This window comes from Meleagris gallopavo, chromosome 1, assembly GCF_905368555.1.
Source record: "Meleagris gallopavo chromosome 1, MGAL_WU_HG_1.1, whole genome shotgun sequence".
NCBI lineage: Eukaryota > Metazoa > Chordata > Aves > Galliformes > Phasianidae > Meleagris > Meleagris gallopavo.
In genome coordinates, this window is record NC_139404.1 from 29,065,273 (window position 1) to 29,092,025 (window position 26,753).

Below are 26,753 nucleotides of genomic sequence, written 5' to 3' on the forward strand. Positions count from 1 at the left end.
TTTTTCCTTTTACTTCTGTATCAAGCAAGGGGTATAGCAGCTACAGTTACAGTACAGGAAAGTTACAGCTATGTTACAGCTACATATTACACCTACTGTTAACTCCATTTTTGAACTAAACTGTTCTTTATTTTTCTTATATTCTCAGTATTTTCAAAATCAAAAGGCATTAAAAGCACTTTATGATGGAAGCTAAATATTTCTTAAATTGGAGATGGGGAAAAAAGTAACAACTACAGCAAATGTGCAGCATCAGAATGTCTGAGGGGCCTAAGGTGCCAGACTGAAGGTGTTCCACACCTTCTTGTGTCAGCTGCATATTCTGGTCTCCTAATGGACGCATGGGTTCAAATCCCACTTCTGACATCACTTTTAACTAACAATAGGATGAGAGGGAATAGCCTCAAGTTGTGCCAGGGGAGGTTCAGGCTGGATATTAGGAAAAGCTCCTAAAGAGCAGTCAGGCACTGGAACAGGCTGCCCAGGGAGGTCGTTGAGTCATTACACCTGGTGTGTTCAAGAAACATGTAGATGTGGTACTAAGGAAAATTATTTAGTGGGCAACATTGATGATAGGTGAACGGTTGGACTAAAGCAGCATGTCCAGCCTGCAGCCTGTGGACCACACTCAGCTTGGCACAGCGGGCACTGTGGCCCACCCCCAGTGGTGGCTCTTCCCCACTGAGTGGCCAGGTGCACACCCATCACTCATGACACCCAAACACTGGTGTGGTATCAGCACTGTCTGGGCTGAAAGCAGGGCACAGGGAAGGCGCAGTGCAGTGCTAACTCAAGTTACGGCAAATAACTATCTACATTTTGATACAGTCCTGTGAACTGCAAAAAAAAAACAAGCAGCTGTGCTTTCAGTTTTGATAAAGGAATTTGAGAATATGCTTCAAGGTCACAAAAAAAAAATCATAAGTTTATGCTTGCAACACCATTTTCGACATAAATCTGCAAATTTTCAAACTGAATGTACAGAGTTGCAATCAGATATTCAACTCAAAAATTTGATCATGTCTCTTTACTAGACTTTTGTAAGACCTCTCTTAACAAAAAAAATATCCTTCTGTTCAAAGACACATCTTACTCATGTAACTTTTAGGCAGTACGTACATTTATGAACAAATGTTTTCAGGGATGAAGTACAGGAAAAGTAAAACTTCATAAAAGATCTCCGATGAGCACTTTGAGAACTCAGTAAGAATTGCAACCACTCCCATCAAATCAGAAGGTGATGCATTAGTTTCACAAAAACAAGGTTAAATATCACAGCAGTTTTATGTTTTTGTAGCTCTATATATTTTACAATGGTTGCTCCAAAAGTAATGCCTCATATTCTATTCTGTTGGCCCACAACATCACAGGCAGATGTTGGTGGTGCAGAAGTAAAGGTTGTACCTTCCTGCCATTATCTCATTACATTTTGTTGCCACGAGACAGAGGAGCAGTCTGACCAAATGGTGTCTGACATGGATGTGCGTACGAAACAGAAGTGTGTCATTTAATTCCTGCATGCAAAATAAATAAATAAATAAATGAATTGTGTCCATTGACATTCATCAACACTGGCTGAACATTTATGGAGATCGAACAGCGAATGTGAGCACAGTGGTACATTTTAGCAGTGGTGACAGTGCCAGCGGGTCTCTTCCACTGGTGCAGGTTTTGATGAGCACGGTATGCAGCCTCTTGCTCATCGCTGGTGAAAATGCATAGCTAATGGTGGTGACTGTGTTAAAAAATACTGTTCTGTTACTGAGAATTTGCTCTATCAAGCAGAGTTATTGTACTTACTGTATCTGTTGCACTTCCTATGCAAATAAATAGGAGGCATTACTTTCAGAGTGACTTGTATATGCAGCCCAAGACAATTCCTCTTTACTCTGTGTGGCCCAGGCTAGCCAAATGGTTGGGCAACCACTGACTAGATGATCTCAGAGATCTTCTCCAACATTAACAATTGATTCTAAAATGATTTTAAATGTATGTTGTCACTCTTAAGGTGTACCTTCCCCTAGTTTTCGACTGCATGACTGTTTTCCCCAATCAGACTTCTTCCCATTTTCATGCAGTTTTGTTTCTGTGGTTGTTTTCAGTTTCTTGTATGGTTTGTTGTGTGTGTGTATTTTGTTTTTTTTAAGTATAAAGTAAGACAGTAGCATAATTATGCAACACTGCTTTTGTACTTGTCAAGTATACGAAAAAAAAATCTGTGAAGCAATGACTACTTCTTGTACTGAGCATGTTGCTATACTAAGTATTTACATGACGTAGTTGTTTCTCTACAGAAACTAAGAATGCAAAGTAAATCAAAGGTACTTAGGTTGATTAGCAGCTGGTTAAGCTTTCAAAGATCAAAATTCAAAAACGGTATAGTTAAAATAACTTAGTAAATGTTTTAGCACCATCTCCTGGTCATATTACTACATACACACATTCTTAAAGTTAATAATACACATAAACTGTTTTCTGAAAGCTTTGAACTGAAGAAAAACAGTAAACTATCTACTGACAAACATAATTTAAAGCAACAGATTGTATCCTGTCACATGATATTCCAGAAAAAAAATTAAAACAATCAAACAGACTTACAAATCAGGAATTTATCTTTAGATATCGTTTTAAATACAGCTTATTCTTAGATTGCTGTTCCAGTTACAAGAAAAATATTTGTCCCAGATGAATTTGGGATGAAAAATACTGTCCCAGATGAATTAGAAACAGGATTGGAATTGAAAACAGTATGAAAACAAACTGTAATAAACACAATATACATACCTTGAAATACTTTCTTCTGATACGTGTCATATTCATTAACATGACTCCAGAGTTTATTCCAGTCACTCCATAATAGGGATGCCGAGCAAAGCGATTATACCACCCAATACGAGGCTCTTCATGTTCTGGTGCCATTGCAGCAATTTGTGTGGAGTTGAACTTTCTCAGAAAAGACCAAATATCATCAACAGGTCTCAAAAACAGTATGTCAGTATCAACATACAACAGCGAATCCACGTCTTTGAGGATTAACTGTGAGGGAAAAGAAGTTTAAAACCGAACTTAACTAATTCAGCTTCTCTTAATAAAACAGATTATGGCAATTTGTACTTTTAATATATTTTTGACACATACAAATAAATTCACCTTAGACTGTCAGTTTGTAAGCAAAAAAAAATTTATTTACTCTTCTCTTTTTGAGAATTTCTGCAGACTGAAACAGAGGTTTGATGTACAACAATAACACAACGGAATAATGCCAATGTTTGTATTTTGTATCTTGGGTCTCCTTGGGAGAAGGCTGTAGGCCAAGTAAGACTCTACAATAACAGAACCTCCTAACATCTGCCCTTCCCCTTGCTTTGATATGCAACTAATCAAACAATGAGGCAAGTGTAAGGAAACCCCACAAGAAACAATATTTGGGAGATGGCTGCCACTGCTACAACTCATCTGGCATGAAGTATGATTACTGTAGTCTTAGATGAGCAAATAAAAGGCCACAGAAAACACTGGTAACAACAGGCTATTTCTTGTTTCATTCCTCTTAGACCCATGCAAGCAGGAAACTTAACAAATAAATGAGATGCATGATAAATCCTTCTCTCTCTGAGAGGGTGACATAAACAAACTACAATAAGCACCAGGAATATAATTACATTATTAGCAGTTGAGAAAGGGAATTGTATTCCAGGGTGTATTACCAGAAAACTTAAGAGGTTTTTTAGGATGTCATAAATGACTTCTAGGAGTAGCGGTTCTTGATTTAAAACTAAGCAGAAATAAGATTAGCAAAATACTTGATGCTTCTGTCTTGTCTTATTGTGTAACACAATAAACTTACTGGCAAGAATAGCCTTTGTGAAGCACATGGTTTAAACAACTTCTTCCATTCCTTCTCACCCTCCGATGGAAATGTTATTGGATACAAGGTGTAATTAACTTTTCCTTCATATGGCAAGTTATCAAGCTAGATGAAAAGATCACAAAAAGTTACGAGTTCAATCTTAAGGAGAATCGTATCTTATTTAAATTAATAATTGAACACAACTGCAACACCTCTTTTCCAAAGCAGAAATGCTTCCTGAACTGCAAAAATCTGTCAGCTACTCAAAATACTTAAGCAAAAAGTGGCACCTGCAGGACACAATGAAGAAAACACATCATATCAGATCACACACATAAGAGCAAGTAAAATTCATCAGCATTTACAGGAAGTAAATCCAGACATTTTCTTCCCTTAACTAATTTCCACAGGAAAACCAATGAAGTCTTTCCCAATTTAAAATAAGCTTATCTAACTTTGCCACAATTATCTAAAGTATGACATTTTGAGCACAAAAATAGTAAAACTCTCCAAAGGTATATACCAGCCAGCTTCTAATACTGTCACTCCAGCCAATGTTATATACATAAACTGGAAGCTGCTAAAATTAGATGTAACCACATCCAACATTTTCACAGAATGTGGTTTCCTTTTGCTTAAACAAAATAAAGCTGACTCAGAAAGTAAAGACAGGGATAAAAAAGGACAGATTTCTTCTAGTAAAATCAACTGCATTCAAGCTCACACGATAAAAGTGGTTTGTGGTCAGAACATCAGGTTTCTATTTAACAAATTCAAGGTGACAAATCATGAAGTTTGGGTCTGTCTCTATGAAAAGCCTCAATATCAGAAACTGGCATTTTTTAAAAGGAAAAAAAAAAACTTAAGAATCCCCATCCAACACTAGAAAAGACTTGCACGTTACCTCAGACTTCTTTATTTCTGCCACTACATTCAACTACCACCCAAGTAGCTGAGAAATGTTTAAGTAATACTCCAATTGTACATTTATTAAATAAATGTTTTGGGTACTTACAATGTCTTTGAAGCTCTCATGTAATTGATCCTCAGCAAAAATATGAAACTGGAGAGGTTTGATGCTGAAAATAATGGCTGATCTCAACATAGTAACGGTCTCCTCCAGTCTTTCACCACAGGCAACCACTGCGAGATGCACTGTCTCAGAAGGCTGTGTTTTCAGATAATTGTACCTAACACAAAAAAGATTTTTCATTTGACATTATTCCTTTCACAGGCTTAAACAAAAGCTCTATTTTTTGCAGAATGTAATTTAACAAAATAACCAAGAAAGGATAGATAGAACATACAAAACAATTGCATTACACTTTATACGTAAGTTAAACCTGAATTATTCTCTTACCCATTCCTACCATGCCAGCCCATGAGGATGGAAGAGCTACACAGAAACTAGACCAAAACAAAACAAAAAGTCTTCCACCAAAATAGCCAGATTAAAAGAAAGACTTCATTAAGTTGCATCAAAATGCAACGGGCTGTCATTACTTCAGGTCTATACAAGTGTTAGTAGTTTTTTCCCCTTTCCCTGCACTCATAGTGCAGACATGTAAATACAATATACACAGTAGAGTTAATAACAAAAGTGAACTTCCACTATTTTTAAAAAGTTTCATTAATAAATGTTTTTGAGTGATCCACTTGTATTTTGTCCATTCTCTGCTCCAGTAGATACTTATGTCAAAAGTGTGCTTCAGAGCTTCTCCCAGGCACTGGCAAAATGCAGAAAGATTTCTCCCATCCTGCAACATGGTTTGGAAAGAGGGGAAGCTAAGAGCTCAAGAGACTGTGTGCGATGTCCTGGTGCTCCCCGTGGTGCCAACAAATCCCTCAGACATCCCAATTGCATGCAGTGCTCACATCTCTGGGGCTAAAGCACTGCAAGGTGCAGGGCTTGGAAGTCATTTCTCCCTTGTTCAACAGTTATAGTGAGAAGTGCCTGCTACATATTAGGCAGGGTATATTATTTCATCACTTTAACACAACAGGCTAGAATTATCATCAAGTAAATACCAGTAGCTTGGTAGCAAACACTGCAGGCATACTAGATCTACAACTGTTTTCTTTTGTTTGGATTTCATATACCTAATCCATGAGAAAAGTTTTCGAAGGTTTTAAGTTACGTCTGCTCAAAGGCAACCTTTGTAACAATATTCTACACTTGAGCTATTCACATCATACTAAGGGAAGAGAAGGGCTAAGAAAACTAAGAGCATCTGAAGCTCTCACAGATTTCCAACTTCTGAAAACAAGAATTCTCAGAAAAGTCAGAAAAGATTTTGCCAAACTAGTGACAGCAGAGAAATGCTCACCCATTCTCAAGACACCTGCCAAAGACAGACAGACTCCAAAATACAAATGAGCAGATCATTCTTAGCACATAATCTCTACCAAATTTATACAACTAAAACATATTTAAATGTATAAATATTTTCCTTTAAATCAGCAAAATATGCCATGTAAATATGCCTTTTTTCTTTACGTTATGGAAGATCAATACACATTATTTTGAGTTCCATGAAGCAAAATACAAGCAACAACACTGGTGTAAAACTAAGTTTGGTACCATGAATAACGTTTGCATTTAAAACAAAACAAAACATTCCAAGCTTTGAAATGGTTCAAAAGTCCTGAAACTACTAAAATCCAGCAACCCAGGGATGTAAGAGGCATAAAACTTCAATTAGAACATACAGTCAATATTAAGTCAAGGTTTGGAACTGTATTCAAAATCACATGGATGAAAGACAGGTAGTATTTAGATCCAAAAATGGACATCTAAATGAAGATGCTGGCATATGAGATTGTGTCTCCCATTCAAACTAATAGAGACCTGATGGGAAGGCAATGGAGCCAGGACAATAATTCATCTTACTTCAAAGTAAATACCTAGGGCTTGATTCAATTGTTTAACACAGTGTCACTTAATTTGTTCCAGAATAGCTCACCCTGACCGCCAGGTGCCAGTCCTGAAGGACAAGGTATCTCAAAGAATGTGTTATATCTGTTAGGCCTATGTAGATGAAAAAGATATCCTAGTGCTTCTCTATTAACATCAGCCATTTATTTCTTAGCAACTTACTGGCTGGTCCCACTATTCTCTTTCAATTTTAATGACAGTTTAAACCCACTTGGCACAAACAGATAAATACAGACATTCGGAAGATTCAATGCACAGACTAAATCCTCTCAGATGTCTTGCAGCAAAATCTGAAATATTAGTTCAGTTTAAAAGACAGAAGAAAAAAAAAAAAGCATAACCTTTAAATATAACCGAGGCACGAACATTCAGACCTTTATACCTAAAGCTAATCTAAACATTAAACCATGTAGTAAGCAGCTGATGTAAAGCAAACTGAATGTGATGAGGGTAGCTGAAATCCACAAATAAATACAGCACTGCAGTCTGAACAAGCTGCAAGCAGCAGATTAGCCTCATCACTAATCCACTGTAAAGGGAATTACAATAATTAAGCCCTGAAGTCATGAGAGCCTACATTGATATTGCAAGGTCATGTGATAAATAATGGCACTACCTATACAAACTGCAGAGCTGAAAGCCAAGTTCCTGAACCACATGAAACACAGCTTTCCATGAATAAAGTATGATGAATATTACACCAAAGCAGCCCTTAAATACAACGCTGAGATTCAAAGACCATTTTTCTACATCTAGTCACATTGCAAATAAAAGAACACTTCAAGCCACACAACAAAAAAATGTTTGCTGTAATGTTTTCGCAGTCATTTTGCCCACATCCAATCTGATTCATGAGCTTATGAGCTCATTAGTTCAATTTTCTCAAATCTCTGTTTAAAAATGATTTTTTCAACTCTGAAAAAAATTGTATGAAAAAGCGAAAGCCACTTACACTTACAAAAGAACAAACGAGCCTAGTGAAAATGTGTTTTCATTTTCAGTATAAAAAGTCAGCAAGCAACAGTATCAATGCAAAAATATTCCCTATATAAGTTTTCTGATAATTAACATGGAAAAGTTCAAGGAGGTCGATTTAGGTTAGATATTAAAAAAAGATCTTTCACAGTGAGGGTGCTGAGGCCCTGGAACTGGTTGCCCAGTGTTGTGGTTGAGGCCCCATCTCTGGAGACTTTCAAGGCAAGGCCGCATCAGGCCCTGGGCAACCTGATCTAGCTGTGGTGTCCCTGTTCACTGCAGGGGAGTTGGAATAGGTGGCCTTCAGAGGTCCCTTCCAGCTCTAAAGGTTCTATGATTCTACGAAAATGCAAATTGTGTTTTTTAGGATCTGTGGGACAAATATTTTCACATAAGCGACCAGTATCATTTCGAATCTGCCACCTTAACATGTCTCAGAAGATCAAATGGCAGATATGTAAATAAAATACAGATGGTTTACTTTTCACGATTTTTCTTCTTTGAAAGCTTTGTCCTTGATCTAAATCAATGGAACATTAAGGAAGCAGACCCAGCAGCCTTTACTCACTAGGGAAAAAAAAAAAAGAAAAAAAAAAGTAGAGTGAGAAGGCAGTAAAGCCTGCACTGATTAAAATGCAGTTGGGAAATCATTCCCACAATTACAAAAAGTAGGATCAAGGTAACTACTAAAATTGTCTGCATGTGGAAGTGATGAAAATTCTACTTTTTACTCAACTTAATTTTGTACTACAGCACTGAATTAAAAACACAAAATAAGCTCTGATTACAGCCTAAGTATGCTAATGATACCACTGCATATAATGTCTAAATGTCATCTGTTCAATTTCAAACTCAACTGGTAGATTAAGTTTGAAGTTACAACATATTAGTCATTCAAAAATCTATTACAGGAGTTCGAAGTTTCACCCTGCAGTGAGCTTAGTAGTTTAAAAAAAAAAAAAAATCCTGTTTTTCAGGATTGTCACAATTTAGCTTAATTTATCCACACCACCAGGACCTCAATGCACCCAAAAAACGGCAATGTAAGTTAAACAGGCAATGTAAGTTAAAGCACACTTCGAAGCAACATCCAAACAAGTGAAATGAGACAGACTGTTATCAGACAGTTAATAGTAGGAATAATCTCTAAGATCTTTTTCTTATTTGGTCTCAGGCAGAGATGAGCAATCACACCTGCTGGATGATATGAGCACCACGAAAACTGCAACAGAAAAGTCACATGCCACCAAGATCATGCAAAACCTGAGCCTCATGTCTTTAGCAGCATTGTTAAAATTTTGGATAAAGCCTGTACTGTGTGTTAAAAAAAACTGAACTTGTGCTTCTTCTATCAAAGCAAAAACTAACAATAAATATTCTCTATCGAAGTACTGCACAAAACACTGTTTTGTTCTGTCTGTAACATGTTAATAATCAGAACACTGATATAAAACATGAGTACAGAAGAGCTCCACAATCCTTCTCACATGCAGCAGAGGTAACAAATCTTAAACAGATTAACTGAGACAACACTCATATAAAACATTATTAGAATCATCAACTGATCATGAGTGGTCAGGCAATGGAATGGGCCCAGAGAAGTGGTGGAGTCAGCACCCCTGGAGGTGTTCAAGAAACATTTAGATGTTGTACTAAGGGACAAGGAGGTTTAGGGGGAAATATTGGTGTGGACAGTTGGACTGAATGATTTTGGAAGTCTTTTCCAACCTCGGTGATTCTATGAACTGCTCAGAGCTCCGTGCTGGCAAGCAAGTTGAATGAGCCATAGCATGAGTCAGACTGAGCTCTCTGAGAATACCACTCCTCAGAATTTCCAAGCCCATATGAGTCTCCAATGCTTCTGTTGTACAAACATGAGTCTTATAAATCCACACAACATTTGTTGTCACTCCTTGCTTTGAACACATGCAGTAACTCAAAGGAAAATGATGTAGCTAGCAAGCTATACTTCAAAAATGCCTACACCAAGTTCTTTCTCTCACGGAAATATCTGCCACCTGGAGATCTGATGTAAAAAAAACCTGCTAATGGTATCAAAGGTCTGAGCTCTCCAACTTATCAGTGCTCTGGCACCTTCAGATAATGCACCGATTTTGTAAGAGAAGGAAACAAAACTACAACTCATATCCAAAGCTGAAACTGAACTGCAGCTACTTTCTGTGATGTCCCAACACATACAAGGAATGAGGCTTATGCAGCAGGCTGTGCTGAGCCACTGTAATAGCTTGCTGTCATCCAAAGAGGGAGCATTTTCCACTCCTCTCTGCCATCTTCCCCACCTCTGCTGTGGATAAGCCAAAACTCTGGCATTTACTGCAGCTCCTTGAAAGAAAATGAACTCACTAAAACACAGAAGTAGTAACAGTTTGGGGAAGTGAGAGAGTCTTCTGAAGTTAGGACAGATTCACTGAGGAATTCAACAAGCACCAGCATCAGCACAACATACGGGGATTCACTTAATGTATTGATTAAATAATTGTAATTCATTAATATGAAATGATTAATTTGAACATCATCACGATCTTTTCACATTTAAGCAATACATTTTCTTTCAGCTTCAAAAAATCAATCAACATGAGACTTTACACGTATTAGGATTCACCGTGAAAGAAACTGCACTATCCCCATGAGGCCATAATCAATGCATACCTCAACAGAAGTGCCTTCTCAGCCATATACAGCATTATTAATCAACTAATATACATTATAGCCTAATGTACACACAAAGGAACTGCATACTGTTTTCCTATTTCTGGTTCCAAGTTCCCACTACTTAACTTGAGCCTGGCAGAAGATCTGGAAGTTTTCTGCTCTTTTGATGTGTTACAATGTTTTGTAGAGAGTTTGTGGGTATTACAATGGGCAAAGGGGTCAAAAGGCAGTGGGGCACTCTCCTATTTCAGCACTGCACAACAGTTAGACTGGATCAATGAAGTTTACAATTGTATCTTGTCTCTTCAGAAAGCAAAAGCTAAGCTCCTACATCCCACCATAGCAGCACTGACATCACCTAGTGCTAAACTTCATGATGCTAAACTCCCCAAAAGCTAACCTGAAGGTGAAAATATGTGAACTGAAGGCGAAAATATGTGAACATCCAGACAGCTAAAGGGAACTCAGATGTGCCAAAGGAAGATGATACACCAGCAGTTTAGGGCAGAGGGAAAGATTCAGCAGTCCCAGTTTATGTGGGCACCTCACTAGCAGCCTAAAAAAATCAATCTAGGCCATATCTTCAATTAAATTCTTGGCAACTGATGAGCTTAAAAAGCACTGAAAGGCCACAAGCAAAAGGGAATGGGAACAGATCAAGGAGGGCTGCTCTGAACGTAATGCCTCCTAATTTATTTCCTTGATCCACGATGTCAGAAGCAGACGGTGGTGCAGCAGTAGACGTGGAACCTTCCTGCCAATACTCCACTTAATTTTGTTGCCACACAACCAGTGGCAGCAGAGGGCAGTCTGACACAGCGGGGTCTGACATGGAAGTTCACACAAAGCAAAGGTGTGTCACTGAATTCCACAAAGGAAAAAAATGCACTTTGATGACTGATATTCATCAACTCTAGCTGAATGTTTATGAAGACCAACCAGTGAATGTGAGCACAGTGAGGTGGTGGGTGGTGTGTTTCAGCAGTGGCAACAGTGGGTCACCTCTGACTTTTATGAGCGTGGCACGAAGGCTCTTTTCATTGCTGCTGAAAATACACAGCTAGTGCTGGTGACTATGTTGAAAAAATAGCTGAGAATTTGCTCTGTCAGTAGTTATTGTGCTCTTTGCATCTGTTGTAGTTTCCATGGAATTAAACAAGAGGCATTACTTTTGGAGAGCCCTACATAAAATCTTTCCCGCTATCACAATGTTCAATAGCATTTAAGCCTTGTGAAGCTAAACATTTTTTCTTCTTTTGCTTCTCTAGAAAAAAAAGAATAGGGCTTTGTCATGGTTTTATGATTTTTGGTTATCAGTATTCCACATCATAACATCATGTAGTGCACTGGGAGTTAAAAGTGTTAATGCTCCAGTTCTGGGCACCTGCCTGGAAGGGAAGAAGAACCACATTCCCCAGGGGGCTTTGCAGTCAGAGAGGAGATGTAACTCCTGGCAAGGTCACCTGATGCGCTCTTCTTCGTCAGGTTCTTTTCCCTGCTGCTCAACCAGACTGCACACCTCACCTCACTGTTACGGTGAGGCCTATCCACCTTTCAGACACTTGCATTATATTTGATTTATTAGCTTTGATTCTAATTATATTGTATTATGGTGTGTTACCTTGCATTCCGATACCATACTTAGTAAATTAGTTTGTTTCTCCTCAGATTGTTGCCGCTGTATTTAGTTATTTTGGGGTCCCCTGTTTACATTTTCCAGAGGTGCAGATTTTGCAAAATCCTTCCACCCCGCTATTCACGGAACTGGGCCGAACCAGCCCCCACACCACTGACAGGCATTTAGACAAAAAGGGACAGAACCATCTCAGTGGCTGTTCATTTGAAGTCTAAATATAAGAAAAATTAACTTTAAATCATATTTACATAGCGAGGAGAACTATGTGGGTTAGACAAGATACCTGTCAAGTAGCTTAAGGCTTCTTCAGTTTCTTTACAAGCTACTGTTGTAATCTGACAGCTTCAAGGCATGTGAACAACCACATCAAAACATTTGAAAGTCCTGGTAAAGATAAAACTTTAAGGACATAATATATGCTTCAATGTAATGTATTTTAAATTACATTCTAAAGTAACTGTTTTAGTAGTTTTGGATGAAATACCTTCATATTCTTGATAGTATGGAATTTTAATTAAAAACTCAGGACTTTATTAAACCCGCCAGTTTTTACTGCAAGTTATATCACGAGTACTCACCAATCATTTTTAAGATTATTTGCAGATAGACTTTTTACCAATGTTAACAAGTCTTTATTTAAGAAAGCAACATAATTGAAAAAAACTGAAAATTCTTTGTAATTACATTTCTTCAATGCGTAGTTTGAAAATATAATAGAAGGACAAAGTCCGAAGACAACTGTAACATAAACATGTGAAATGTGAAGCAATCAAAATATTTTGCTTTGTCACCTTGCTAAATAGTCACAAATGCTATTATATTAGCTGCACTTGTCTGCAATCAAAAAATAAAGAACTATTTAATAATAGATCCTACCTAAAAGCAGCTTCCCAAAAGCAGTTCACTCCACAAACATCAGAGGGCAGCATCCAATAGGAATTCCAGAAAGATACAGACAAATTCTGACACCTGACAGGATAAGACAAAAATAACCTATATAAATGTTACTGATTATACGGCAAAGTTAATAGGATTATTTCGTAGCTCAAACATAATTTGATCAGTTAATGACCTGACAGAAGACTCACTACATAACGGAGCTTGGATAATGCAAAAGAGGAGGTGCCTATCAGGAAGGATTCCTTTAAGGATGTATGGTCCCATTCCCATCAGCATTTCCTCTCTACTTATTTTCAGAGTGAGAGAAACAAAGGGGGTGGGATTTCTGAAGGCCATTCTATGGTCCCTGCTTAGTGCAAATCTATAGGTGACAGAATGAAAGGCTACACTTAAAGATGGAAAGATCCCTCACCATTGCAGCGTCTTTATCTATCACAAGCAGAGAAGCTGGAACATTTCATTTTCAAGTGCGTATTATCCATTTAAACACAATCCCTATTAACCCATGACTATTCAGTGCAACCTGCATAACTTATTTAAAAGAAAAAAAATAATAGAACTTTTAGCACCAACTAATTCAGCCGCTTCATTACAAAAGGTTACTGCTATACAGAAATAATCACCCCATCTGACAAGTTTTCCTTCTCTATACTAATATCAAGAGCAGTCATTTGTTCACTTGTTACACTAACAGCTAAAAAGGTGTGCTAATCTACTATGAAATTTTATGCAAGAATATCATAGGAAATATTTTAAAAGAGCAACAGAAGTGCATGTTCTAAGGTTCTGGTGAGGGAATCAACAATGAGATCTAAAATTTTAAATGAGCACGTGGAATACTGCAAAGCAAGAGGTGCATGCTCTCGAGTGACTTCCTATTAGTGCTCTTCAACATCTTCATCAGTGACACAGACGATGGAATCGAGTGCACCCTCAGCAAGTTCGCGGATGACACCAAGCCGAGCGGTGCAGTCGATACATTGGAAGGAAGGGAAGCCACCCAGAGGGACCTGGACAGGCTGGAGAAGCAGGCCCATTAAAATCTAACGAGGTTCAATAAAGCAAAATGCAGGGTGCTGCACTTGGGTCAGGGCAATCCCAGGTATTTACGCAAACTGTTGGAAGATCTCCTTGAGAGCAGCCCTGCAGAGAAGGACTTGGGGGTCTTGGTGGATGAGAAGCTGAACATGAGCCAGCAGTGTGCGCTTGCAGCCCAGAAGGCCAACTGTGTTCTGGGCTGCATTAAAAAAGGGGTGGCCAGCAGGGAGAGGGAGGTGATTGTCCCCCTCTACTCAGCTCTTGTGAGGCCCCATCTGCAGTACTGCGTCCAGGCCTGGGGCCCCCAGTACAGGAGGGATGAGGAGCTGTTGGAGTGGGTCCAGAGGAGGGCTGCTAAGATGATCAGAGGGCTGGAGCACCTCTCCTGTGAGGAAAGGTTGAGGGAACTGGACTAGTTTAGTTTGGAGAAGAGAAGGCTCCAGGGAGACCTCACTGTGGCCTTCCAGTACTTGAAGGGAGAGTATTAACAGGAGGCGGAATGGCTGTTTCCAAGGGTGGATAGTAATAGGACAAGGGGGAATGGTTTTAAACTGAGATGGGAGGTTTAGGTTAGATTTAGGAGGAAGTTTTTCACACACAGGGTGGTGAGGCACTGGAACAGGTTGCCCAAGGACGTTATGGATGCCCCATCCCTGGAGGCATTCAAGGCCAGGCTGGATGTGGCTCTGGGCAGCCTGGTCTGGTGGTTGACGACCCGTACATAGCAGGGGGGTTGAAACTGGATGATCATTGTGGTCCTTTTCAACCCAGCCCATTCTATGATTCTATGTTTCACTGTTATGCCCTGTTAACATAATGCAAATGGTGTTTATCTTTGTTAACAGCCAGCATTCATGAAAGAAAGACATGCAAGAAGGAAAACTATAGAAAAAGCTGACAATGAAAAGCTGAAAGACTACAGCTCAAAGCTGTACTGAAGTTTGTTTTATGAGTTTGAAATGAATCAGCACTACATTGGCTGGGTTAACTGATACCTACATAGGCCATATACACTTTGTTAAAGTCACTCTTTAAAGATTACTGCAGTAACAAAAATTGGCAAAATGTATATTCTTTCTTGATGCTACAGAAAAATGACCTGATAAACACACAGAAGTGTTACATAAAGCCTCGTTAACTGTTGGCGGGACTGAGTTCTTGGTAGAGAGGAAATCTTCACATCCTGTGAATACATGTGTTGGCAACATCATTGGAATCATTCTATCTCGTGACAATAGAATGATCTCCACAAAGAAATATCTCTGTACAAAACAGGGTTATGTAGACTGCGACTTCCTTATTTCTGAGTATTACTGGGGAAAGCCAGTGGTATAAAACTATAAATTCTCCCTGCCTAGATTCAGGGCTTTTGAAGTTTAAAAAAAAAAACAAAAAAAACAGTAACAATTTCATGGCACATATCTGAAGAACAATCTTTATGATCTTCAGTGCACACCTTTTTATAGTATCTGCTTCTCATTATTCTGAGGACAACTTAACAGACTCCCAAAAACAGCATTCTGGTTTGGAAGATTATTGTATTATTAGAAGGATTCTTCTTCCAACTGTCACAAGCACTGTGTTTTTCTTAGTTGCCCTGAGCTACTCTCTTATCCAGATTCTCATACCAAAAACTAGAATTAATGCCAAAGTGCTTTCTCTGCCACATTAGCCCTTTCCAATATCCCATTTGATATTATGACAAGGTTGTCAGGCTTGGATTTCATTCACAAATTGTGTTTGTTTGAAACAGAAGCGTTACTGAGATGCATGATTTACCAAACATGTAAATCAGACTCGTCTCCTGCAAACAGAAGCCTCTCTCAGCTGATCACATACTGCTATGTTCCTACAGCTTCCACACACAGCGGATTAATAGACTGACATTGACAGAGCACATTTTTTGTTATTCACTAGAAGATCACTCAGAAATTATATTCGTCAAGTTTTGGTTTTGATTTTTTTTTTTAAATTAAGAGCTAGAATAATACATGAGAAAAGCCTGGATGACAAATGAGGTATCCCAAGTGATTTACAAAGCTGAGGAGGTGCATTCTGCCTGTTAATCAAACAAGTTATCCGAGAGAGTACTGGTCAGGCAGGAATACTTATCTTCAGCACTAGGGGATAGTTTGCTCTCATCTATTACAGGTTATGTGGTTAAAGGCTAATTAAAGGAGAAAAGACAGACAGCTCAAGAAACCCTGCTGCTTACACAGCACAAAGGCAGCGCTCCAGGTTCCCCGAGGAAGAGTATTCTGGGGTTGTGCCAAACAGACTGCAGTAAGGAGCTGGGAAGCTTCAGGGAAATGACCAAAGACAAGGAAAACAAAGCATCGAGGCAAGCTGGAGAGAAGTGAGAATGAAAACAGAAGGAAGAGGGTTCAGTGACACAAAAACAGGCTGTCAGTAGAACTGGCTGCGCTGCAAGCCTGATCACCAGTCTCCTTCATAAACACTGTATCTGTATTCGTGGGTGAAGGGGTGCTCTATTTTGTGTGCACATGCGTGCATGGAAGTCCAAGAGGCAACCTCGAAACACAGGAGCCCACTTGTCTGAACTGTAGAGGCCTGACCTGAGTGCACACAGCATGTGGGTGTGCACACTGGGGCACTGTTACGAGCAAGTTCCCAGCTAGATTCACCAACAAAGAGGGTCATACTCTTGTCAGCCAGGTAACAGAGAGGCCGTAAGGCTGAGTCACACTGCAGAAATCTCAAAGTGTGAGCTGCTGAAAGAACCAGGAGGTCCCAGCCAGCTCCAAAAGTCTTCGTGTCTGGAGATTTAGAGGTTGACAGATGATACAGCCGTATGTCTGGAACCAGCCAAGCGAAACACCCATCTTCATGAAGCAACTGGGAGACCAGGCAGCCCAGATGCCAGACAGACAGTCTGAGGCCAGAGATTGGAGGGATTCTCAGCCCCACAGGTGTGCATGCATATGTATATTGCGGAGCTCTGAGTACCAGCAACCAAAGCAGAGCTGCAGGCCCTATGGGTGTGCACACTCAGGCCAGCAGCAGGGAGGAGACCAGAGGGTCAGGACCAGCTCCTGCACCGATTGAGCATGTAAGGCCAGGTACTGGAAGGACCCACACTGAGTGCATTTATATGGTTTTTACTAAGAGGCTTTCACGTTCATCAGCCAGAAAAGGGAATAGGATCAGGCCACCTGTGCTGTTTGTGCTTCAACAAATGCTCTTTTTCCGTGTTGATGCCTGTGGCCAGCCATGTGCATACACATGTAGTGTGGGCTTGTGTCCCTACTAGGAATAAGTGCTGAGCTCTGCCACCGGCTGCCCCAAGGGATGGGAGGTGCAGCAGCCGCCTCTCCATCAGACAGCCATGCTGGACAAGTTTTAACATCAACCGCTGCCAAAAATACCAAAACAAAGAAAAGGCAGTTTTAAAAAACATTGGATCCATGTCAATTCAAGGTATATAAAGGTATCTCTCTTTTAGACAGCAAGCCATTTAAGACCTCTAGAGGATAATTTAGCTTCAACAAAAAAATGGATAATAAAAACTTCCGTCTTTCAGACACAGTGAAAGTGTCTATATTATGACTGAGAAGAAGGATTTGGGACAATTCTAAATTTATGTGAAAATATATAGCAATGCATTACTCACACCAAGACTGAGGCCCCGTGCTTAAGCAAGCTAAGTTCCAACCATAAGGAGTCTCCTAGCAATAAGTGATTAAAAAAAATCCTTTTGTTAAGTTCACTAGTGAGCTTACCGTTAAGGGAGATCATGGCTTTCATCCATGCTTTCCAGTCCAGATGCTGTCTCTTATACTACTGTAACTTCACAGAGCTTAGCAGCACGTACACTCAGGGTTGCAATCACCTAATGTGGGTCATGACTGCTGTATTGCTGTCAGCACTGCACTAACAAGCTAAATCTAATCAACAGCAAGCATCAACTAACCCAGAGAGACTGCTGCAGCAAAACAGGAAGGCCATGTTTTTATTTCCTTCCTGCTCATACATACAGGAGCAAAAAGTTAGGAAACAACGAGTTTCCCAATTCAACACTGAAACACACTGAGAAGACCTGATTCTTCTGAAAAACTTTTTCTGATCTGATTCTTTGTTTTAACGTATTTCAACTGAAAAACAGTTTTTTTATAGCTTTATTAAACAGGAGACAGTAGATCCTAAATTTAATGTTAAACGTGCAACACAGGACAATCCTGGCAATATCCCATTGATTTATAACATGTCTGTGTAACATAACATTTGTTAGTCATCTTTGCCATATGACAAACTCAGCTGAACTTTTATTTCTGAATTAAAGTTTCAACTACAAATTATTCCATGCTTCACCTTTTAAAAGTTTCACTCACATTTTGTAGACCAAATAATTCCTTAAGGTACAAGAGTAGCTGAGAAGCATTCTGGTTAAGTTCTCACATAGACCAAAGTATCAGCCCACGTACTGCCACCATCCTACTCTGCTGCCAAAGCTTGTGGTATACCTCTTCTCCATGCACTAAAATCCACTCACCTTTCCCTTTGCCAGTCTAGTCATACAGCAAGAAACAGATGTAGTCCAGTATCAGTTACATATCAGAACAGTGACAGCTACATACACAGATATAACACTGCCACCTGCATGAAAATGCTGAACTAGAGTACAATGGAAAAATGTTTAATTCTTCTTCTTTTTTTTTTTTTTTTTAAATAGGGTCAAGTTCATTGACCTAATGAGCTAATTACTGATGCTTTCCTGCTTTTTTTCACAAACTTGCCTTCAGAACAGCACTCCTTTCGGACCTGAATGGAAAGATGAAGATTATCTGCTTAACTGAAGTGGCAATATTGAGAAAATTAACCGAAGATTCGCTTTTCATAAGCACAGTTATAGTCTGCTAATTAGACAATCTAGAAGCACATGCAGGAGAGCTAACTCGAAAGGACATTCCACAGCAAATAATGACATATGTTACCAATGTGCACTTATCCACTGTTGTTGGTTTGCTGGTGGTTTTTTTTTTTTTTTCCATTTTTTCCACAGCCTTCATCCTCACCCATAAATCATAACAGCAAATGAAAAAAGGCTCACTCCATATACTGGTTTTTGACCAACTTTGTATCTTCTGAATGCGGTCACTTCAATACTCCCTTTCTTCAGGTTCAGATCCGTTGCTCACTTAGCTGTTACATATGACAGTATTTACAATGGAATGGAGGAGAATCAGGAGGACAATTTACCATCAGTGTTGATCTTTCTTCACACATAAGCCCGAGTTCCAGGCTTTATCTAAAACTCTCAAAATGCTTTAGAATCACAGAATGGTTTGGGTTCAAAGGGACATTTAAGGTCATCTGGTTCCAACCCCTCTGCTGCAGGCAGGGATACCTCCTATTAGATCAGGTTACTCAAAGCCCCATGCAGCCTGGCCTTGAGAGCTTTTAGGGAGGGAGCATCCACAACCTCACTGTTTTTGTTTGTTTATTTTGGTTTTGTTTTTTTCTTTCTTTTCATAAAAATCTTTGCAGCAATTTATATCCAGTTTCAAGACACTGCTTTTAGTCTGTAGTCATCTTGTTCCTCGGGCTAATGTAGCCTTTGAAACAAACACCTCATTACCGAAGTGATTACCTCCCTTGAATTATTATTGAAGGATCTTGCCTCAGCTTGTCATTCAAGTTTCAACATAGTACTTCCTTTCTAATTAAAGATCCTCTACTGAGAAGCATCAGCACTATTGTGAAATTCTGGCAGGTGTGGTACTCTCAAGCTTTATTCAAAGCTTGCACTTCTCATGTTCGCATACTTCTGAAAGCCACCAGAAATCTTCAATTTCTTCCTTCCACCACAAAATATGACCAAACTCCTTCTGCTTTTATGTCATATACTGAATCAGATTATTTGGGAAAAAGAAAACTCTACTCAGCTTAGAAAAGGAGAAAGCATTGCTGAGTCCATGAATGCCTTCAGATGATAGATATATTTGCTTCGCTAAATTGCATTTTACAGCTAACAGTAAAAACAGCTGAAGCACCTCACTACTGAGAGTTCCCACAGATGCATAAGAAACATTAAACTTCAGGAAGGATTAAAAGCCGTAATTTGTTCCATAAGGCTATTACAACCCTTAGTATAGGGCATGATTGCAAAACAGCAGTAACGGGCATCAAGCAGCTTTGTGGCTATCAAGCTCCATCTCCACTACAGAAACAGCTGAAGTATGAAATCTGACCACCACTAAGACATTCATGAAGATTACACATGAGAACACGACACGATTCAATATGTGGGAATAACTGAAACAAGCATCTAAAGGAAGATTCAGTGGGGCATTCCTTTACTGCCACAGGATGGAATTTTTCCTTGAAGAGTCACTTAGTCCATTAAAGGCCTGTAATAAGATAGTTTAAGTGCTAAGGCACAGACCGACCCTGAGTTTTGCAGACAAAGCACACAAACTTCCAACAGTTCGCAGTGGGAAGATGCTCACCAGAAGCCTTTACTTTGACATCAGTTTATAGGCAAAGAATTCCCACAGATGTCACCCGATTTTACAGAAAGGTATGTCTCCATGAAAGCATATGCCTGTGAATTACCTATGGCACTTACACCTTTGGAAGATAACTACTCAGTCTGTGAGGCTTTTCTGCATTGCAACACAGAACAGATTTCTATCTCATTCTACCCTAATGCAGCAAGTAAGAAGTTCCACCTCACTGGAGTTCTCCTCCATTGGTATCTTTGAATTAGTACAAATACTAACAAGGAAATAAGTATTGCTTTCCAATAGATTTGGTTCTTCTGCTAAGCAGGACCACGACACACCTGAAAGTAATGTCGAAGTTTATTAATCCAAGTTACATCAAATGCTTCTTCCCTCCTATTTCTATTTAGAACTGATTTATTAAAGTCATTAAATGTTACACAGAACCACTACAGCTAGCTTTTCTTTGCAGTTACCAAAATCTTTAGCACTAGCACAGTCCCCAGGCAGCCAGCTGTAGGGTGTCAGAAGAGGAAGGCAGGCAGCCTCAGCACACCGAATCGCAGTGCCTCGAGCTGCCTGGGACTTAGGTCAAGCTGGCCCAGAAAATCTCGGTCCTAATTTCTCCTACAGCTTCAGCCTAGCAGAAACTTTACGAAAGCCTTACTAAACTCACTCTTCTCACAGCGACTCGTGCTCCGTACTCGCGCTGTGCACCGGGGCTGCTCGCACTCCGCACGGTTCTGCAGGGACCTCCGTGCGGCCAGGCAGGGTGGGAGAGCACGGAAAGGGAAAACTGGAGTTTTCGTACACTTTCACTATCCCGTTCACACTAACACCGAGCACAGAGGTGAGACAGGAGAGCTGGTACCGAAGCTTGAAGCCGGCCACAACTATTCACAGAGTTACTCGCCGCCGCCCCAGAGCCCAAAAACCCCTCGCAGCAGCCGAGCTCGGATCACGAAACGGCCCGCCCCTCCTCGCAACCCTCGTCAGGCCGCTCCCGGCCCGGACTCCCACCAGTCGGGGCCGTCCGCGGCCGGCGAGCAGCGCGCCCCACGCCCGCTTGAAAGGAACGCGGGAAACCCGCGGCCCCGGCCCGTACCTGCCGGCCCCCTCCTCGCCTCGACCCGCGTTCTCCGCCTGCCGCCCGCCGCCGGGTGCGGCCGAGTCTCGGGCCTGCCGCTGCCGGGCGCCGCCGGCCTCCTGCTCCAGGGAAAGCGCGAGCTGGCTGACGCCGTAGAGCAGCGAGCAGACGCAGCAGCCCAGGAACAGCAGCGCCACTCGCGCGAACCGCCGCATCCTCCGACGCCTCGGCCCCGGCAGCGGCGCCGGGCGGCGGCCGGGGCCCAAGCGGCAGCGTGAGCCACGATCGACGCGGCGGCTGAGCGAGCCCCGGCGTGCGGGGGGCGGGGGTTGAGGGGCGGGGAGAGCCACGAGGCGGGAGGAGGAAGTGCTGCGCTCCTGGCGCGTGTCCTAGCCCGCGTCTGCGCTACCTCGGCTGCGGCTTGGACGGGCGGTTGGCTCCGTCTGAAAGAAGAAAGTCAGATGGCAACTCTCGTGCCAAAACCGTCCTGCCTGTCTTCAGCCTCAAAAAACAAGGTGTGAGGAAAAATGGGGGCCCTCATGAAATAGTGGATACTCTGCTGTGTTTTGAGTACAGATGTCAGGTGGGTTACTAAGAAATGCAAGGAGGGAAATGGGGGCTGAGAAAAAGAAGTAGAACCTAAGATAAAGATCCAGGGAGGGGGAATCAGTGGTGGGAGCTCATGAGGACATGGAGTGGTTCAGGCTGAAGGCACTGCTGGGTCCATCTGCCCCAGCCCCTGCTCAGCAGGGACACCCAGAGCATGGTACCCATGTCCAGGTGGCTCCTGAAGGTCTCCAAGGAGGGCACCCCACAGCCTATGGGCAGCCTGTGCCAGTGCTCTATCACTGCACAGCACAGCAATGCTGCCAGGTGTTCAGAAGGAACCCCCTGTGCCTGCTGCCTCCTGTCCTGCACTGAGCACTGCTGACAAGAGCCTGGCTCCATTTTTACACCCACCCTTCAAGTTTTATGGACTTTGGATTATTGATTGTTGAGACTCCCCTGAGCCTCCTCTAGGCTAAGCAAAAACCTCTCTCAGCCTTTCCTCACAGGAGAGGTACTCCAGGCCCTTCCTCATCCTCACAGCCCTTCACTGGGTTCTCTCCAGTATGCCTAGGTCTCCCTTGTATTGGTGTGAGGGTCCAGAACTGGATCTAGCTCCCCAGATGTGGCCTCACCAGTGCGGAACAGATGGGAAGGATCAATCCCTCAGCCTGCTGGAGATAACGTGCCAGAATGCCATTGGCCTTCTGTACAGCAAGGGCACAATGACAAAATCCAGGGTCAAAAAGGCAGAATGGTGGTGGGGACCTCAAGCATGGACTCATTGGGAAAGTCATTGACAAAATGAGGAAGAAGTTGTAAAAAGGACTCTCTAAAAAGAATTTGCTTAACAAACTAAGGGAAATTTATGCTACTGATGTTCATGTGCTATCATGCACAACAGGAAGAAATCGAGTTCTGAATGTGCCACTTGAAGTTGCAGCTGGGCTTTCCCATTTTCTGTTCCTCCAGGCTTACTATCGTGGGTGATGAACCCGGCCATTCTACCAGTTCTCTCTGTGTGTGAGTGTGATCTAAACCTGACTCACTGCTCTCACTGCATATCTGCATGCTGACTGGTGTCATGAATTCAACCACTGTCCCATTTCACAACCCTCTGCACATACGAACAAGTCCCTATGGCAGGTCATAAATAACATTTTTCATGGATAAACAAAGCCCTGACTTCTTGCCCTTAATGCTGAGGAGAGCTTTACTGTTTAAAACAAGAGATCAAAGTATGCATAAGAAAGGAAAAAAAAAAGGGGGGGGATGATGCTATATTTCACAGATAGTTGAAGAAAATAACCTGAAATCTGAGATACATGGTGGGCGGTGGGCGATTTTAAAGGCAAATTCATAGCAGTGTGTGAGTCAGAGTGGGAGATACAAAGGAGCCTTTGCTGGCAAGAGCACAAAAGAGAAGACGGGTCAGTCTCCACTGCAGTGTGACACTCGCCTTCTGAACTGAGGAGTGTTCCAGTCAGGAAAAATGAGGTCTATGGGGTATTACAAAGGGACTGAGAATGAACACAGCAGCTGGGCAGCAGCACTGCTTTCATGTGTCAGACGAAGAAAGTGTATTTTAGACAAGAAAAGAGAAAATAAGGAGTGCTGAGGAGAGAGATGAGATAGTCCTTTTGGATTATCAATCATACCATTTCACAAGTAAGAATTTATAGGACTCTCTTCATTTCACGCTGTCCAGGAACACGTGAATAATAAATGAGAGTGTATTTCTGTGGTCGAAAAATACAGTTGAGGCAAAGTCAGGGAGAAAGTTGGTATCTTTTGTTAAGGTATCTGATGCAACTGGGTAGAAAAAAAACAAGAAGACAGATAAACTTCCACAAAAGTCCTTTTCACACTGCAGAATCTCTCCATTTAATCTAACTATCAGTTGGTCTGGTAAAAGGCAAAATGCTTCTTGCTACAAACTCAGCCTTGTGAATACCGAAGATAAAGAGATTGAAATGTCATACCTAGGCTCTATCATTAAGAAAAAGCAGTGCTGATAGTTATCCAATTAGCTAACGTAGCCTCCAAAATTCTTTAAGCATAAATATTTATATACCTTTATTATACTCATCATAATTAATGAACAATATAAAACACTTTGCTATAACATTTACTAGTCTTTAATAGTTAAAACAAGAAAAAACACAATTAAATACAAGGTTCTCTCCATTTATTACCACTTCTAAATCTTTAAATGCTTTTCTTGAATGGAATTGAAACTTAGTTAGACATGATAACTTTTTTTCTTCAGGTTTCTATTTATTATGTCCAGAAAATAACTGAAATCCAGAAAACAGAGAGCTTAGCAAACTACAGATGTTAAGTACTTAGAATAATTCATTTTGAAAAAGAATAAATACCTTGTGTTTCTCTTTAGTGCGTTCAGAGGCCAAAAGGGCAGTCAGTCAGTACCAGCCATAAAATTAAACCAAAATCCTAGCTATGCATCAGATCAAGAGATAAATTAGATCAACTAAAATAGAGATATAATTCAGAATTATGGAAGGGGGTTATCTGATGCAACTGAGAGAACAAAGAGAGACATCAATTTCCACACAAACTTTCTGCTAATTAAAAAGCCCAGTCCTAATCAGATGCACTTGTAGCATTTCTTCTGGTTTTGCACTTTCAGGAAGTTAAAACATTAGTTAAGTTGGCAAAGTAATAAGATTTTGTGCTGACAGATTCATGTCAATGCTGCCAAGCATGCAGACCAGTTGAGAGTTTTTCAAAGGCAAAGACATTTTCTTTGATGTTCACATGCCCTTTTGTACAACCTGCAGTGTCAACACTTTGCTATGATGGATTGTAAGGCTGGTGAGCAAGGAGGAACTGCTTTCTGCCACGTGTTGTGCATATGGCATCAGCAGACTTCTTGGTGCAGCGTTCCTGTTCTGTTGCTGCCAGACATCGTTTTTCTTGCTTTCAAATTCATTTTTAAGGCAAGAATTTAGTTTGGTACAGCTGCCTTCCACTCTTACTGTTTCTACTGTTCAAATTTCCCTACAGCAGCCCTAATTAAAAAAAAAAAAAAAGTTAATAAAATTTCTCAAAATTAATTTTCATCGATTGCTAGAATATTACTGTGTTCATCCATTCTGTCTCTTTTTAGTTTTCCTTATTTTGCATTGCAGTCCATTTAATCAACTTATCCTATAAGAAGAAACTTACAATGTTTTTGATATCAGGATTATACATACCTGAGGACAACAGTACACAAAATTAAGTAAACTGCACTGTAAGCAAATTGTGAAGTGCTGCGATACTTTATAAAATTTCCTGGTTTCTTCCAATTTCAATAAAGAATTATTACTTTATCAATATTACAATTTATGTGAAGTCTTCTGGGAAAAGTTGCAAGTTATAAAATACTTGTATTTTTTGTCCTATAAAATCTCAATTTCTTTGTTTGAGATAAATAAGCATGCATCTGTATACGTAAGCTAGCACAATTTTTAGTGCTCTCCTACATTACAAAAGCAGAAAGAATACTTTCTAAAAGTGTAGATAGAATTTTCTTTTTATGTATTTTTCAGTGTTGAAGATTTTTTTTCTGCAATGTTTTCCAAATAGGGAACTCCAAGAGATCCGTCCAAGGAGGATTCTCACTGTTGGGCTTTTGTCAAATCTAAAATTCTCCAAGAACCGTCTGGCACAGCTATTTGTGTTTAAAATTCTCCTGGGAGAAGTCATACCTACTTAAGTACCATGTATGAAAATACAGTAATAAGGCAGGTTGGGCTGGCTTTATGGCTGTGTTTGTTTGTTTATATAAAAATATTCCAGTTTAAAAGTCCTTAACTTGTCTTGCTATGGTTTGATGACACATCAAGTGCTCTGAGTCTCTTCCCTCCATCAGTATCTTCTAAAATCCACCATCTTTTTTTTTTTCTTGCAATGGAATAAATATTTACTAACTAATCACACACAGTAACAACTTGTATTATGGCTTTATAGCTCAATTTTGAAGATGAAGTACATCAACTAATTTGAAATTAATCTTGAAAGGTATTTTCCACATTTTCCACTTGACAGTAACAGTGCAGACTCTACACAGTGAATTTAATGCTACTTATATTAAGCACGCTCATCCTACTCCTTTTTTTTTAAAGGCTCCTTCATAGAAGGAACATACGAACTCATGAGATCCTTGGACTACTGATAGGAAACCACTGCTTTTTTATTTAGCTTATTTTTTCATATTTGATATAAATATATTTTATGCGTTTTAATGACATACTAATTCCCAAGTACAAAAAAGCCTGCATGGCCGTGACTAGGAGAATAAAACCGCATCTAGCAAACAGCTAACATGAAAAAAAGGTTAGATCACAACCACAAGCTGCTCTAGGAAGAGAAAAGAGGCTTAGGATTGTTGCTCTGAAAGTCAGCCTGCACTGCAAGCCAGATAAACGTGAAGCAGTGAGGCAGGTAGGGTAGCCATTTGCCCCTGTTCAAAAATCAAGTCAACTTCTGGCCAAGCCAACTTCTTATTTTATCTTTTTTTTTTTTGCTCTGTATCCTGTTCCAAGTAGAGTTTAACACTGAAACTAATGGAGGGACGCAGCAATAAATTCATAATGGTCCTCTCTCTTCACATCCTGTTCACCAGAGGTTGCTTTATTGCTAAAATT

General features: G+C 40.4%; 1 protein-coding gene across 3 annotated transcripts in view; it reads right to left on the minus strand.

Annotated features, from left to right (window-relative positions):
- GXYLT1 (glucoside xylosyltransferase 1) overlaps positions 1–26,753 on the minus strand; it is a 45,507-nt gene that overhangs the window by 10,382 nt on the left and 8,372 nt on the right. Inside the window, exons 1-5 of one of the 3 annotated variants that reach the window (XM_085219634.1) lie at positions 21,574–21,901; positions 12,946–13,038; positions 4,866–5,040; positions 3,848–3,973; positions 2,785–3,036 (exon numbers count right to left, since the gene is read on the minus strand). In XM_085219634.1, coding sequence (XP_085075760.1) covers positions 2,785–3,036; positions 3,848–3,973; positions 4,866–5,040; positions 12,946–13,038; positions 21,574–21,770 — 843 coding nt within the window. In that variant the 5' untranslated portion in view covers positions 21,771–21,901. Of the gene's footprint in view, positions 1–2,784; positions 3,037–3,847; positions 3,974–4,865; positions 5,041–12,945; positions 13,039–21,573; positions 21,904–26,753 lie in introns of those variants that run through there. The other 2 variants (XM_085219624.1, XM_085219613.1) reach the window with 2 other exon arrangements.